General features: G+C 35.6%; 1 protein-coding gene across 7 annotated transcripts in view; it reads right to left on the minus strand.

The window, feature by feature from the left end:
- The window catches only part of ICE2 (interactor of little elongation complex ELL subunit 2), a 77,138-nt gene that overhangs the window by 18,557 nt on the left and 41,337 nt on the right, over window positions 1-17,244 (minus strand). For 6 of the 7 annotated variants that reach the window (XR_014148656.1, XR_014148657.1, XR_014148655.1 and 3 more), the window contains 2 exons: window positions 2,706-2,790; window positions 1,313-1,363 (listed from right to left, as the gene is read on the minus strand). Coding sequence is in view for 2 of the 7 variants with exons in the window: in XM_081831195.1 (XP_081687321.1) it covers window positions 1,313-1,363; window positions 2,706-2,790 (136 nt within the window). In the remaining 5 variants the exon portion in view is untranslated. The remainder of the gene's footprint in view (window positions 1-1,312; window positions 1,364-2,705; window positions 2,791-17,244) is intronic. The other variant, XM_081831196.1, reaches the window with a different exon arrangement.

Genomic DNA, 17,244 nt, shown 5'->3' on the forward strand with positions numbered 1-17,244 from the left:
AAAGGAGTCAGAACAATGTGATGTGAGGACCCAACTTGCCTTTGAAACTTTGAAAAAGGAAGAGGACCACAAGCCAAGGAATAAAGGTGGCCTCTAGAATTTTACAGAAGTCAAGGAAAGAGACCATACCCAAAGCCTACAGAAAAAAAAATTCAGGCCCGCTGACACATTGATTTCAACCCAGAAGACCTGTTACACTTACAGAATTGAAAGATGATAAATCTGTGTTGTTTTAAAACACCAATTTTGTGGTAATTTGCTATAGTTGCAGTAGAAAATGAACACACAAACTAAGATATTGATAATAAGATCTCAAAAAGCATTTGACAAATTTCATGTATAAGTACTGTGCTTCACTTGAAGAACATGATATACAAAATAGAATTTCTGCCACAGAATCACAGAACTGAAAAGTACTTAGGAAATCACTGAACTCAACACCATCATTTTATAAATAATAAACTAACATATAGTTGCATATTAAGTAGGAGAGTTAGAACTTTGAAATTTTTCACTTTTATTTCAGACTCGAATTGTTTTTTAGTTTATCTTTTGGTAAGGGCATAACAGAAGGAGTATAAAAGTTCACATAATAAAACAGTCTGATAAATTATCAGGTGGAGAATCCATATTCTAAGATTTCTCATGGACTTAATATTTTTTAAGACTAGCTCTATGTTGCTTCCTTATCCTGAAAATGTAAACAATATAGCTATGCTAGGCTCCATAATGGCCCCCAGGATATCCACATCCTAATCTCCAGAACTTTTGAATGTTACCTTTAATGGCTTTCCAAGTGTGATTAAGGTACAATGTGATAAAGGAAGCAGAAATTTGAGTGATACAGTTTGAAGATGGAGAGAGGCCACAAGTCAAGGGATACAGGTTAGCCACTAAAAGGTGAAAATCAAGACAAGGAAATGACTGCTCCCTTAGAGTCCCCAAAAACAATCAGCCCTGCTGACACAAAATCATTTAGTCCAGTGAAAATGATTTTGGATTTCTGACCTCCAAAACTGTAAAAGAGTAAGTATGTGCTGTTTTAAGCCAATACGTTTGTGGTAATTTGTTACAGTGGCAATTGGAAACCAATACAACAAAGCATTAGAGAAAAATGTTTAATTGCAAGCAAGCCAGTTACTATCATATTATCTTATTTATATTTTCACATTTTCAACCTTGACAAAATAGAATAAATCTTGCATTTCTAGGTTACATTCTATGATCCCTAATAGCATATATTCAAATTTTCTATGAATTTTCACCCAAGAAAATCACATATATCAATGCAAAATGTCCAAAAAACACTTACCTACTCAATTTCTTTAGAATGTGTTGGAGAATGTTAAATAAACTTGAAATCCTATTAAAAAGAAGAAATTCTTGTAAAATTAAATGACAAAAAAGGTATTCTTAACAATTATAGCTCCTGCGAAAGAGAAATACCCTAAGGAAAAAAACAAAACAAAACAATACCAACATAATAACAGAAAACAAAGAATACCAAAATCATTTGATTAAATTCTAATGTTTACTTAATTTTTACCATTTCCTGATTTCTCTTCAAAATCATAAAGTACTTGGCCTGTGTGAATCAGAGCAGTTGTAAAGAGATTACTATTTTATATTCAAATTATAAACTTTTAAAAATGTTCAAGAAGTCTTTAGCAGAACTAATCTGCAAAAGAGTTTGCCGTTTAGAGATGGTGGTGAATTAGCTTCCAAAGAATCTGAGAGGTATTTTAAATGTGTGATACCAGAGAAGCCACTGACTGGCGGCAGAATAGTTAAAGGGAAATGAAATATATTTCTTTAGTACCTATTCTAGCCCGAAATTCATTCCCCCTACGATTTATTTAAAAATGGGTTTCATTGGGAAAGGTGGGGCAGGCAGTGAGTAATGTACAGAAAAGCTTTTTTATTCATGTAAAGAAAAAGTTACTCTTCAAAGGAGGCAGTCCTTATAAATAGAAGTGGACATTTCTAAGAACAAGCAGAGAATTCAAGATTGAACCTGAGACCCTTCGAAAATTGTGTCAAGCCCCAAAGCTAGAACTATGCAACCAGTGTAAGTCAGGACAATTTCTCATCCTAATGGTGAATCAAACATATTAATTACCAAGGTTGCCACTCTAGCTCAGCTGTGTGCTCTGGAGCAAGTCACTCTAAGTCCCAGTTTCCCCACACGTAAAATAGGGATAATACTCCCACCAGTCCTTTCTAGAAAGCTATGAGATATAAATTAGATATTTGTAAGTTATTTTCCTTTGCATTTAGGTATTTGGAGTCCTGAGCACAATAAACTCATTTCAGTATGATGTACAGTAATATGTGGCACAGGGGAAACTTTTAGAAGTCAGGATGTCTAAAATCCTTAGAGTTGAGTCTATATGACTGTCCTGTTCTTTTCCATCCCTGAAAAGGAGTGCTCCCATGCACCTCCCAGACGGTGGGCTCCTACTTGTGCTCTAGCCTCCTTTGTCTGAAGTAGAAAGACTGGTGCCACTGCTATTTGATTTAACTTGAAAATGGACATGATCAATAGAGATGGATCACAAACTGGGTTAGGGGAAGCCTCAATGTATAAAAGGATTAAAAGTCTTGAAAATAAAGGACTTAAACTTAACCAGTATTTAGAAATAAACAACTATTAGTGATTACATTAACACGTTTTAAAAATCCCACCACAAAGTAAACTTTCTTACTTGAGTGCTGAAAGTTTTTCTTTTAATTCTTCTGAGCTAATTTCTTCTAACAGAAAAAGTTTTGAAGTAAATGCATCGATATGCCCTAAAATAAAATATCAAACTTAAAAACAATTGCAGTATTAAAAAAAAGTTATCCAGTCTTCTTAAAGATGTTTTTACAAAACTGTAACAACTGTAAAGGAACTATACATTCTAAAAAGAGGAGAATTATACATTTTATTAAGTTTATTAAGTAAAGCTGTATTTTATTTATTTTTCTAAAAGATTTTTATTTCAGAGAGAGAGAGAAAACAAGTGGGGGAAAGGGCAGAGGGAGAGGGAGAGAGAGAATTTCAAGCAGACTTTGTGCTGAGTGTGGACCCTGACACAGGGCTCAATCTCATGACCCTGAGATCATGACCTGAGCTGAAACCAAGAATTGGATGCTCAACTGACTGAGCCACCCAGGCGCCCCAAAACTGTATTTTAAAATGACACAAAAGTATTAGTTCTAAAATATTTGCTGAATACAGGAAAGTTTACACATGTGTACACCAAAAAATAATCTCTAAGACCCAAATTTAAGAATAACAACTGTTAAAATATTCGTGTTTCTGTTTCCTATCTCCTGAAGGAGATTCCCTGCTGAGAGCGGAGCCTGACACAGGGCTCAATCCCAGGACCCCGAGATCATGACCTGAGCTGAAATCAAGAGTTGGTCGCTTAACCAACTGAGCCACCCAGGCAACCCCACACCTGGTTCTTAAGATAAAATTAGATTATAAAAATCCAGTTTAATTATTTATAATAACCAAGATATGGAAACAACCTTAGGTGTCCAACAACGGATGAATGGGTAAAGAAGATGTAGTGTATATATACAATAGAATATTACTCAGCCATGAGAAAGAAGGAAATTCTGCTATTTATAACAACATAGACATACTTAAGGGCATTATGCTAAGTAAAATAAGACAGAGAAAGAAAATACTACATGGTATCACTTATATGTGGAATCTAAAAATAAAAGTCAAACAAAGGCTGGGGGAGGAAGGAATAGAGAGAGGTGGTAAAAGGGTACAAACTTTCAGCCATATAGAGTCTGAGAATCTAATGTATAATATGGTGACTACAGATGGTAATACTACATTGTATGATTGAAATTTGCTAAGGGAGTAGAACTTAAATATTCTCATCAAAAAAAAAAGGAAAAATATAAATATGTGGGGATGGAGGTATTAACTAACTGGATGGGAGGAATCATTTCACAATGCATATGTATATCAACTCATCATGATGTACACTTTAAATATCTTACAATTTGATTTGTCAAATTATACCACAATAAAGCTCAAAAAAAAAAAAAATCCGGCTTCTAATTAAAGCACACAAGATTCATCACGGTTAAAAAAAAATAGTCTGCTTAAAGTCTTACTTTCTTACAAACATGACATAATTCCAGAATTCCAAGAAACAAAGTAGCAAATGGTGTCACTTTCATTTTAAAAAGTAATGTGGGGCGCCTGGGTGGCTCAGTTGGTTGGGCGACTGCCTTCGGCTCAGGTCATGATCCTGGAGTCCCGGGATCGAGTCCCGCATCGGGCTCCCTGCTCGGCGGGGAGTCTGCTTCTCCCTCTGACCCTCCCCCCTCTCATGTGCTCTCTGTCTCTCTCATTCTCTCAAATAAATAAATAAAATCTTTAAAAAAAAAAAAAAGTAATGTGTATGTTCTACAACAACATAGGTTAAGACAGGACACTTAGGCCTTGAAATGTACCAAGAAGAATGATATAAAAGACAGCCCTAAGTTAAATGTTATATAATCAAGTCAATACAAAAACCAGAGTTAAAAACATCAGTTAGTATGACAAGAGTGTAACACTCATCAATGCTGAAAATATCATTTTTTACTTTTATTTTTGAACTTGTAGTATTTAGTTATCAAAACACATTACCTGGGAAGCTGATGTCAATCACTGAGACAACAAAAAATGCACATAATATCTAATTTTCATATAAAGCCCCCTTTCATTTGCTTTCAGCTCATAAAAAGAATTAGAAACATTTTTACCAGATGCTTTTCTTTAAAACAACGAATCTATTTTTTCCACGCCTACTTATTATTTCCTATGCCAAGTTTTAGTTTCACCTCTACATTTCTAACACTCATTATACAGTGACGTTTCTAATAACAAAGACACATTTTAATGCTTTAGTAACTGTAGAAAGGGAATATTAAATACAATAAAACATATTTAGATACTTACTAAATATGCCTTTGAGATTAACAAGTCTTTGCTTTTTAAAGAAATCTCAATAAAAAATATGTATTATAGTATATGTCAAATATGGTCAGCCAAAAATAACTCTGCAGAGAACGCCATACTAAGTGCCAGGAGGCCTACTTCTTCAAGGAGTTAACAATTCTTTCAATATTGGCACATTTTCACCTGGGGGCCTCAAATGACTCATATGTGTGGTTGAAATATTTATCTCCCAGGCCCTTGGGGCAGCTGAGCAAGGCTTGGGATGGAAAGTTTCCTGGCCACTCCCCTTCAGCCATGAGAAATCTCTTTTGTATATCACAGCGCTATCCAAGTATTTTTTGTGTGTCAAGGTTGGGAAGCACTGCTTTACAGAGTACAAATAAAGCCTTTATATAATACAATTAAAGGCTTTATATACATGCATCCAATCATACATACACATATATATATATACATACATACGAACAGGCAGTCCTTGCTTTGCATGCAGTATGGGATGATAAAAATGATACAAGTTGAAACCATGCAAGCTATTTTAATGATGTAAAAAATGATAATTGTTCCATAACCTTTAAAACTTTTTGTCAAGAGGTGCCTGGGTGGCTCTGTCAGTTAAATGTCCAACTCTTGATTTCAGCTCAGGTCGTAATCTCATGGGTCATGATCAAGCTCCACATCAGGGTCTGCACTCAGTGGGGATCTGATTGAGATTATCTCTCTCCCCTTCCCTTTGCTACTCTCCCCACTTGTGCATGTGCATGTGTGTGTGTACTCTCTCTCTCAAATAAATAAATAAATCTTAAATTTTGTTGTTGTTGTTGGGACACCTGGGAGGCGCAATTGGTCAAGACTCCAACTCTTAGTTTCAGCTCAGGTCCTGATCTCAGGGCTGTGAGATCAAGCCCCCTGTTGGGCTCCGCACTCAGTGAGGAGTCTGCTTAAGACTCTCTCTCCTCTGCCACCCACCCCCATGCTCTCTCTCTAAAATAAATAAATAAATCTTAAAATTTTTTTTGGTCACATTATGAATTCTCCCTCAATTATAAATGTATAGGGAAATGAAAAAAAAAAAAGCAAAACTAATATTTACTTAGTATACTGTAATTTAAAACATTAAAAACACTGAAGGTATTTTATTTTTTTACAAAAAAAACTTAGCAGGAGCAGTTTGAACACTGCTTGTCAAACCTTCTTCTGGAACAACTTATGATAGGAAGCAAGCATCTTTTCTATGCCGTGGACTGTCATACTCCTTTCTAAGTTAGGATCAGCTTCCAACATTGTATCCTTTGTGTTTTATTATGTTTTTTTTAAGATCTTATTTATTTGACAGAGAGAGCGAGCACAGGCAGGGGGAACAGCAGAAGGAGAGGAAGAAGCAGGCTCCACTGCTCAGCCCCAATGTGGGGTTCAATCCCAGCACCCGGAGACCATGACCTGAACCGAAGGCAGATGCTTCACCGACTGAGCCACCCAGGAGCCCCTCCTTTGTGCTTTAAATGTCAGGAAATATCTCCTTCATGTAAAATCTCATACGGGTATCACTTTTTCATTCTTTATGTCACAACTACTTTCCTCATTTATGTCCCTAAATTTGCCTTCACTAAATTCCTGTGGCGGCATATCTAGAGTCTCTTGAACATCAGCAGTGTCAACATTCCCACTATCAGCTGTTTCTCCTGTAACTCCAGTTATGTTCACTTCGAATTTCACTTCCTGCAGTATCACTTTTTATTTCTTTGCTGTGCTTTAATCATTGTTGGCCAACTCTTTGATTATCCACTTTTATAAAATTACATGAGTTTATCACTGGGAGACAAGGATGGAACACAAATACACACTTTGTTTTTTGTGTATGAACTCAGTAACAGGTGCACAGTGACCACTGACAGAGTTTGGAAAATGGGACATGACTGGTCATTGGTCATGATGTGCATCTGTTATTTATGTAGTGATATGTGGACTGAAGAGTAAGCGGTGAAGTAGTCAATACACTGTAGTAACTGAAACTGGTTTATCTCAGAACTGTGCAAAAGCAAGGCCTGCCTTATGTCAACTATATAGAACTGATATATATTAAAGGATTAGGAGGTAGATACAGAAGTTGTGATAAGATTACTTTGGGAATTTTCTTTTCTTTTAAGATTTTATTTATTTATTTGACAGAAGAGAGAGTGAACGCACAAGTAGGGGAAGCGGCAGGCAGAGGGAGAGGGAGAAGCAGACTCCCCGCTGAGCAGGGAGCCCAATGCAGGGCTCGATCCCAGAACCCTGGGATCAGGACCTGAGCCGAAGGAAGCAGCTTAACGAATGAGCCACCTTTGGGAATTTTCTTTAAGGAGTATCTTTCAATGTTTTTATGGGACCTGAAGATAAAAAGAGTACTACAACTGAGGGGAAGAGAACATATTCATAGTAAAGTGAAGCAGACAAACATTAACAACAACAAAAAAAGTACATTTATTCTACCTGAAAAAGAGACTATGAGCTACAGAAGTGGTTCTCAAGATGCAGGCCCCAGACTAGCAGCATCAGCAGCACCTGAGAACATGCTAGAAATGCTAAGTCTTGGGTCCCAATCTAGACCTACTGAATCAGACACAGTAGGGTCAGGGCCAGCAATCTCTACTCTAACAAGACCTACAAGTGATTCTGATGAGCCACCATGTTTGAGAATTACTGAACTCATTTCCTACAAACCAATGTGCTCTTCAGTTAAAGAAAGTAATTGAGATCTTATATCACTTTATCTTGTAAGACATGTTTTATCTGAATCGCGCAATCATGCAAATAAACTCTATCCTCACTGATCTAATGTACGGACCCCCAAATTTGATTTTTGAGGAGAAATTATCTTAAATTTCCTTGAACTCTTGAGATCAGAGTCTGGACAGGGAAAAATGACAACAAAATGATTAAGATAAATGGAGGAGTGGCTAGCATTGGTTGAGAGGAAAGCTCAGGCCACAGCTGAGGAAGGACTATGGTGCACGAGTGCATGAGAGAGAGAACATAAGTGCTTGGAAAGTTTGTGGTCAAGACTTTTGGAATCCAGTTTCTAAACAGTAAAGTCATTTGTTTTAATTTACATTAATACTGTCACACACAAAATGCTTTACTTTTGTTACATCTGACACCTCCCCGCCCCTCCCTCAATTCTTCCCTAGCCCTTTTTAGTTTTATGGCAAAGTTATTGACACTAAAAAACTATGGGGCGCCTGGGTGGCTCAGTCGTTAAGCATCTGCCTTCGGCTCAGGTCCTGATCCCAGGGATCTGGGATCGAGCCCCACATCGGGCTCCCTGCTTGGTGGGAGGCCTGCTTCTCCCTCTTCTACTCCCCCTGCTTATGTTCCCTCTCTCGCTGTGTCTCTCTCTGTCAAATAAATAAAAAATCTTTTAAAAAAACAAACAAAAAAAAAACTATGACTCAATTCTGGTCCTGCCAACTGATAAACTCTGTATCTATGAATAAGTTACTTAATTATTCTGAACTTTACTTTCCTCTATTGCTTATAGCAGTGGTCTACACACATTAAAAACTGTTCGTTAATAGCACTTAGACCAAAATTTTTTTGAAGAATGTAAATAATATACAATGTATAGTTAACTATGGTTTTGAGAAATCTTGGTTTAAAACTGTGTGATACGGGGAGCCTGAGTGGCTCCGTCGTTAAGCGTCTGCCTTCGGCTCAGGTCATGATCCCGGGGTCCTGGGATCGAGCCCCGCATCGGGCTCCCTGCTCCGTGGGAAGCCTGCTTCTCCCTCTCCCACTCCCCCTGTTTGTGTTCCCTCTATTGCTGTCTCTGTCTGTCAAATAAACAAAATTAAAAAAAAAAAAATCTTAAAAAAAAACTGTGTGATACATCTATTTGAAGGATGGATTCAAAGTTCAATTCATTTTCTACAGGTTTTAGTGGCTGCCAAAAAGATACAATGATACAAAGATCCACATGCAATAAATGCCTTATTGCTGGGCTTACTAGAATGACAGTAATAGTTTTTAACACCATATACCAATAACACAAAGGTTTTTCCTCTAAATTCTACTAGTAAAAGGCCATCTTCCCTGATGTTAACCAGTTTTTCTTACAAATGTTTTTAAAAAAAATTTTTTTTTTTTTTAAGATTTTTATTTATTTGACAGAGAGACACAGTGAGAGAGGGAACACAAGCAGGGGGAGTGGGAGAGGGAGAAGCAGGCTTCCCACAGAGGAGGGAGCCCGATGTGGGGCTCGATCCCAGGACCCCGGGATCACGACCTGAGCCGAAGGCAGACGCTTAACGACTGAGCCACCCAGGTGCCCCTTTTCTTACAAATGTTAAGACAGGAGCTACATTCCTATCCTTGAGGCTCTCTGGAAGATTTTAAGAGATTTTTTTTTTTTCTTAATCTGATTCCAAGTTTTTAAAGTATACAAATGTACAGTTTTTTGTTTGTTTTTGTTTAAAATAGTGGCATCTTTCATTTTTGGCAACAAAATCATACTTAGCAGACCCAAGGATGCTGTATGGCACAACTCTGGGGGTGACCATTCATATGGAAGGGATTAAGCACACTGTCTCCCTAGAGGTGTGCTATGTGGAGATGCTGAAGATTCTTTCAGTATTATATGTGACAGGACTGTATGACAACATAAAGAGAGGGTACCACTTACCAATCCATATACTTAATATGAGTAATGTTTAATTGTTATTTGGAGAAAAAATAAGTTATATAATTCTCTTCCTACATCCCAATGGTTTATCTTATGCACATCCTGAGACAGTAAAAAGAATATATAAAGTATGTATGTATGTGTGTGTATATATATAGAGAGAGAGTATATAAATTCAATGGTTTGGTTTCCACCATTTCTATTCTCCTTGACTTTTACTGTTCCTTCAACCAGTTATCAAAGGAAACCTAACTTATTCTAAACATAATTGAGTATCTCCATGTGTCAAATACTGTTCTAGGACCTTGGGATATTGATAGTAAACAAGAAACACAAAGACAAGCATAGATATCATAAGTAATTAAAGTATATAATTTGTTAGTGGCAACCAGGAAAAGGGATTGGATATATAGCTGTGTGGGTTAAGGGTAAAGAAGCCAACAACTAAAAGAAGAAAGAAACCCAGAGATGTGAGCCTGGCCCTTGGGGTTGCTTTTCTCTGGAAAAAGCAACAAAAGGCTAAGAAATGGACCAGGGCTTTCAATAGTCTGTCAGGATCAGAGAAACAAAAACTGGATTTCAGGATCTATCAATAAATTGAATACCTAAGCTCTGAGTTGGGACCTTGTGTAACAAGGGGTTCCCTGGGTTTGATGATTCTCTAAAAGAGCTCATAGGATTCAGCATACAGTTGTACTCATGGATAAGACTTATTACAGCAAAAGGATACAAAGCAAAAAGATAAATAAAAATAAAGAGTAAAAGGAAAAGGTGTATGGAGTGAAGTCCATAGGAAACCAGGTGAAATCTCTGGGTCTTTCCCGAGTTTCTGTCTGGGATGATAAAAAAGTTCTTGAAGTAGATAGTGGTGATGGCTTCATAACTCTGTGAATCTACTTAGTATCACTGAATTGTATTAAAAATGTATGCCGAATTGTACACTAAAATGGTTAAAATGGTAAATTCTATGTTATTCTAAAATATGTATATTTTACCACAATTAAAAAAAAAAAGTCCCTTTCCACTGAAGTCGCATAAGATGCACTTAATTCTTCTAGCAACAGTTTTTTTGTATACTGGAAAAGTTCATTAGAGACTCAGCACTCAAGGTTTTTATTGGAGGCTCATCATGTAGGTGCCTTCTGCCTAGCTCATACCAAAGACCCTCAAAAGGAAAGCATATGTTTAGAATAAGCCACACTGTTTGCACAGTGTAGGTACTATGAGCCATTCTTATCAGCTAAAGAAAGTCTTATATCAGTACAGGGAAGTTTACTAGCCAAGTTTCCAGATACCAGCTAAGGGCCAGCCTTACAAACAGGTCTTTTCAATGATTGGCAGTGTCAGTCCAGCTACATCAACTCTTATCTGCAGAGACCCTGAATAGCAACACACTAGCATTAAGTGGGAAACGGACTGATCTTTCTAGGGTTCAAAGTCAAGCTTCAAGTTATCTAAATCCCTGTAACAGAATCAAGGTGAATCAAAAGTAATCTTGTCTAGAGGAAGATGACATTTTAACTTTCTCATTATCTCCACAATTTTTCATATACAATAGCTGGCCCTTAATAAAGAACATTCTGGCATACAATGACACAACATGTTAAAAAAAAAAAAAAAAGAAACATGTTATGAGATGAACTGTGTCCCCTGCAAAAGATATATTGAAGCCTTAACCCACAGTACCTCAGAACATGACCTTCCTTGGAAAAAGGATCATAGCAAACATAATTAAAGATTAAGATGAGGTCATACTGGAGCAGGGTGTGCCCTTAATCCAATATGACTGGTGTCCTTCTAAGAAGAGGAGAGAGACACACAGGAAGAAGATGCCACATGATGAGAGAAACAGAGATGAGGGTGATGCATCTACAAGCCAAAGACGCCAAAAATTGCTGGCGGATATCAGAAGATAGAAAAGGCAATGAAGGATTCTCTCCTACAGGTTTCAGAGGGAACATGGCCCGGTGACACCTTGATTTTGTATTTCTAATCTCTAGAACTGTGAAACAAGAAATTTCTGTTGTTTGAAGCTACTTAGTTTGTGGTACTTTGTTACAGCAGCCCTAAGAAATGAATACACAAAAGATAATAGAAAAAACGCACCGGAAATCTAGATAACAGAGGTACTGGACACAGATTTTAAAAGAGTTTTGCCTACTATGCTAAAGGAAAGATTGAGAATTTCTGTCAAAAACTATAATCTATAAAAAAGAATCAAATGGAAAATCTAGAACTGAAGAATACAATAATTGAAATTAAGGACTCAAGTCATGGGTTAAATAGTGTATTAGAGATAGGTGAAGAGGGAATTAATGAACTAGAAAAGAATATCAAAAATGATACATGAAGAGTCAAAAGGAAAGGAAATAAAGAAAAGACATTAGGGTTACAGTAAGATACACCATAATGCAACTAAAATCCCAGAGAAGAAAGAGAGAAAATGAGGAAGAAGTGATTGATATTTAGTGACATAATGACTGAGAATTCTCCAAAATTTTTAGAAGTCATCAAGTCACATATTCAAGGAGCAATATAAACCCCAAAAGAAATATTTACAAAGAAAACCTAATGTAAGTACACTGAGGAAAATTCTTGAAAAACAGGGAGAAAGATAAAATTTTAAATCTGCAGAGAAAGGAGTTGTATTACTTTCAAAGGAGCAAAAAAATAAATAAATAAAAATAAGATGGACAGCTGACTTTTCAACAGAAACAAAAGAAACAAGAAGACAATGAAATATCTATCCTTCAATAAAGGTGAAATAATAAACCTTTTGGATGAATAAAAACTGAGAGTCTTTGTCACTAAGCTATCTGTAATAAAGATAATACTAAAGGGTATTCTTCAGGCAGAGGAAAATGATACTAGTTAGAATCTTAGAGATATGAGAAGAAAAGCATTAAAAAGGGTAAATATATGAATAAATGTAACCGAATATCAAATGTATACACTAATAATAATATATAGAAAATATAAAATACTATTTAATGGGGATAAGTCAGGGATGCATGTTATAATGATTAGAGTAGCACTGTCCAATTGAACTTTTTGTGATGCTGGAAATCTCTGCACTGTTCAATATGGTAACCAGATGCAGCTTTCAAGCACTTGAAACTCACACACGGTATGACTAAGAAACTGAATTTTAAGTTTTACTTAATTTTAATAAATTTAAAATAGTCACCTGTGGCTAGGAGCCACTGTATTAGGACACCTTTAGAGTAACCCTTAAAAGAGTAGTAAAAGAGTATATAATTATGTTATAGAACTATCCTGTTAATCAAGGGAAAAAATGCAATAAAAAAATATTCAATTCATAAGAAGGCACTAAGACAAAAAAAGGTCCTTAAAACAATGAGTCAAATAGAAAACATATATTAAAATGGTAGATATAAACCCAAATTATTAGTGATGTGTAGTAATTACTACAGGTACTATAGACATTAGAAGATTTTAAGAGGATATTATACCTTTATGCCAATAATTTTGAAAACTTAAACTGAACAAATTTCTTAAAAACACACAAGTTACAAAACTGATGCAAGAAATTAAACATCTGAATGGCTCTAAAACTAATTTAAAAACAGAACAGATAATTAGAAGCTTCTCAAAAAGGAAAACTTAGGTCCACATGCTTCCTAGGTAACTTTTACCAAACATTTGTAGGAGAAATAACACCAGTTTTATAGAAATTCTACCAGATAAGAGAAGAAGAAGGAATACATCCCAACTCATTTTATGGTATAAACATAACCTTAATACTAATACCTAGGCAAGGTATTATAGGCCAATCTCACTCATAAACACAGATGGCAGAATTAATATTAACAAAATTAACATTAATATTAAACTAAATCTACCAATATATAAAAAGAGCAATATATTATGATCAAGCTGGGTTTACTGCAGGAACACAAGGTTGGATTAACATTTTTAAATGAATCAACAGGAGTCATCACATTAGCAGAAGAAGAGAAGTCATACCATCATATAAGTAAAAGCAAAGAAAATATCTGATAAGTTTTTTTGCCCATTCATGATTAAAATTCTTAAATTAGGCATAAAAAGGAACTTCTTTATTCTAATTAAAAGTATCTACAAAAACCTATACAAAATACCAAACACAATGGTGAATTGCTGAAAACGTTCCCTTTTAAGATTAGAAATAAGGCAAAGGCCCATTATTCACCTTGTATTCAAGTGCTAGGCAATGAAGTCAAGGAAAAAAAAGTTATAAAGATTGGAAAGAAGAAATAAAATGGCCATTATTTGCAGAAGACATGATTGGTTACTTAAAAAACCTAAATTATTAGAATAAGTAAGTGACTTTAGCAAAGTTGCTAGATAGATCAATATACAAAATCAATGTGTAAATAAATTTTATATTTTAGTAACAAACCTTAAGAAAATAAAATGTCAGAAATACCATTTATAATAGCTTAAAAATACATTTAACAAAGTGTACAAGATCTCTACATAGAAAACCATAAAATACTAAGAGAAATTAAAGATATAAAGGAATATGTAAAGTTCACAAATTAGAAGACGTTATTGTGAAGCTATCAATTTGCTCCACACCGAGTCAGTGCACTTGCTAACAAAAATCCCAATCTTCTTGTTGTTGTTGATAGAAACTGACAAGCTGATTCCAAAATTTGTAACCACAAATGGCCAAGAATAGCCAAGAAACTCCTGAAGAAAAGTTGACAAGGTTCACTTTACAAAAGAGTAGAATATTTTATAATTTACAGTGTTTACTGTCTAGCTAGATTACCTAGAAAAATTAAGTAATTACTTCAGAGTAATTAAAACAGATACTGCCTCAAGGATACATAGGGAGTCTAGAATTAGAGTCACATATATGATTTATAACACAAGTAGCATTGAAGAGCAGCAGAGAAAGGATGGTCTTTTCAATTAACAGTGCCCACTATTGAAAATAAAATCTTGATATTCCATGTAAAATTAAATACCACATAATCTGTGTATCTAAAAATAAGGGCTAGAAAAAAATAAAGATTCTAGAAGATAATATAGGAGAGTATCTTCATGATCTTGCCGGGGAGGGGGGGGCGGTTTAAAATAGGACAAAAAAAGCATGAATCAGAAAGGAAATGACTGGTAAACTGGTAAGTTCAAAAGATACCATTAAGAGACTGAGAAGGTAAGTTACACAGTGGGAGAAAAATATTTGTAAAACTTAAAACCAACAAGGAAGGACCAAACAAAAACCTGACAAAAGGGGGCGCCTGGGTGGCTCAGTCAGTTAAGCATTCTACTCTCCATCCCAGCTCAGGTCTTGATCTCAGGGTTGTGAGTTCATGTTGGGCTCCATGCCAGGTATGGAGCCTACTTAAAAAACCAAAAACACACAAAAAACTCCTGACAATAGAAAAATGAGCAAGAGTTAAATAGGCAATTCACAAAATTGAATATCCAAATGATTAATCACATGAAAGGGTGCCCAATTTCATAACCACCAAAGAAAGGCAAAGTAAAACAATAATGAAATATTCATTATACCTACCCACCAGCATGGCTAAAATTAAGTAAACTGATAAGGCCAAGTGTGGGTAAGGATGTGAAGAAACTGAAACTATCACATATTTCTATTATAAATGTGAATTGGTTCAATAGCTTTGGAAAACTTTCTGAAATTATCTACTAAATTTGAGTGTATACCTAAAATATGACCCAATAATTCCACCCCTCAGTATATGCCCAAATAGCAATATGTATGCAGCGTACTAATAGGCATTTACAAGAATTTTCACAGTTGCATTACAATGGAAACAACCTAAACAGGTTCCTAAAGTTAAATGGATAGGGGCTGCCTGGGTGGTTCAGTTAGTTAAGTGTCTCCCTTCCGCTCAGGTCATGATCTCGGGATTCTGGAATTGAGCCCCTGGTTGGGCTCCCTGCTCAGCAGGGAGTCTGCTTCTCCCTCTTCCTCTGCTCTTCCCCCCACTCATGCTCTCTCTCTCTTTCAAATAAATAAATAAATAAAATTAAAAAAAAGAAATCCTTTAACTCTTTATCATAAAGATGATTTTTCATATTTTCACCTAATTCTAGGTTAATAGCTTTTTCCTCAGTACAAAAATATATAAAATATTACTTCATTGTCCTGTGGTATCTATTTTCATCAAGAAGAAGTCTACTTTGGGGGCAATATATTAGGTAATAATTATAATTTTAAAAGATCTGTATATACAATCCTTGAAGCAGGTTGAACAAAATATTATTATATTCATTATGTATAGGTCAAAAAGCTCAAGCCTAGGGAGTTAAATGATTCTACCCAAGCAAGGTAAGAGAATTATAAAATGTATAGTAATCATACATATATCTTCTGACTTCCACATTCAGCATGATTTCCACTATTCCATTATAATAGAAAAAGCACAGGATGTGGAATCAGAAAAGATATGGATACTTTTGAGCATTAAACTTAGAAAACCTTAGTTTCTTCCTCTATATAACAAAGATAAACATCACCTGTTTTACAGAATAGTGAAGATTAGCAACAATGGATATATTGTCATTGTCCCACATTACGTGCTTAGAAATATTGTTCTATGGGGCACCTAAGTGCCTTATTTGGTTAAATGTCTGACTCTTAATTTCAGCTCAGGTCATGATCTCAAGGTAGTGAGATCGAGCCCTGTGTCAGGCCCCACACCCAGTGGAGCCTGCTTAAGGTTCTCTCTCTTCCCTCTGCCCCTCCCCTTGTGTGCTCTCTCCCCCTCGCTCAAAAAAAAAAAAAAAAATACTGTTCTATTATTTTATACACACCCACACCCACACATATACATACATATACACATATATTTAATAGTTTCTAAGGATAATTTTGGAGCATTTCAAGCGCATCGTATAACTTGATTTGTGAGTGGTAGATACATAACGAATCAAAAGGAGAAAAAAAAATACCCAACAATATTCTATAAGTTGTACCTTGCGAGGCTGGGAGGAGGGGAAGTTGGTTGGAAGGAGGGGAAGCTGGGAAGTATCTCTAACCCATAGATAATTTATTTTTTTTAGATTTTTTTAACTTTTAAATAATCTCTACACCCAATGTGGGGCTTGAACTCACAATTCTGAAATCAAGAGTTGCATGCTCTAAACTGAGCCAGACAGGTGCATTTTAAAACATATTCACCCCCACATAAAAAACCAAACCCATTCCCAAACCCAAAGAAAACACAACCATACAAAGTAAGTTTCTCATCAAACAACTGTAAAAGAAACCAAATACACTATCCTATTACATTAAAATGAATGGCTTCTAAGTGGGTAGGATTTACTGAGGATAAAGAGCACACAGAGCAATAATTACTTAGGACTTCAAAGAATAGATGAAGTAAGCCATATAGATGATGGCAGTTTTATCTGTTAAAGTGTACATTAAAAAAAACAAACAAACCACTTCGTATTGTTTTAGTCCTGAGTCTATTCTCTTCCAGTACTTTAAAAAGGATTTAAGTGATAAGCTTTTGTTTCGTCCTTTCCTAAAATGGATGTGGCTAGCAACTGCTTCAGAGTAGCTTACGTGAAGACTGTTGGTATGTTCCTCCTTTTGGAGGAACACTGCAATTGCGGTTAGTGGCCAAAAACTACAACAAAAAAG

The sequence above is a fragment of the Leptonychotes weddellii genome, chromosome 9 (assembly GCF_054177405.1).
Source record: "Leptonychotes weddellii isolate Sample4059 chromosome 9, ASM5417740v2, whole genome shotgun sequence".
NCBI lineage: Eukaryota > Metazoa > Chordata > Mammalia > Carnivora > Phocidae > Leptonychotes > Leptonychotes weddellii.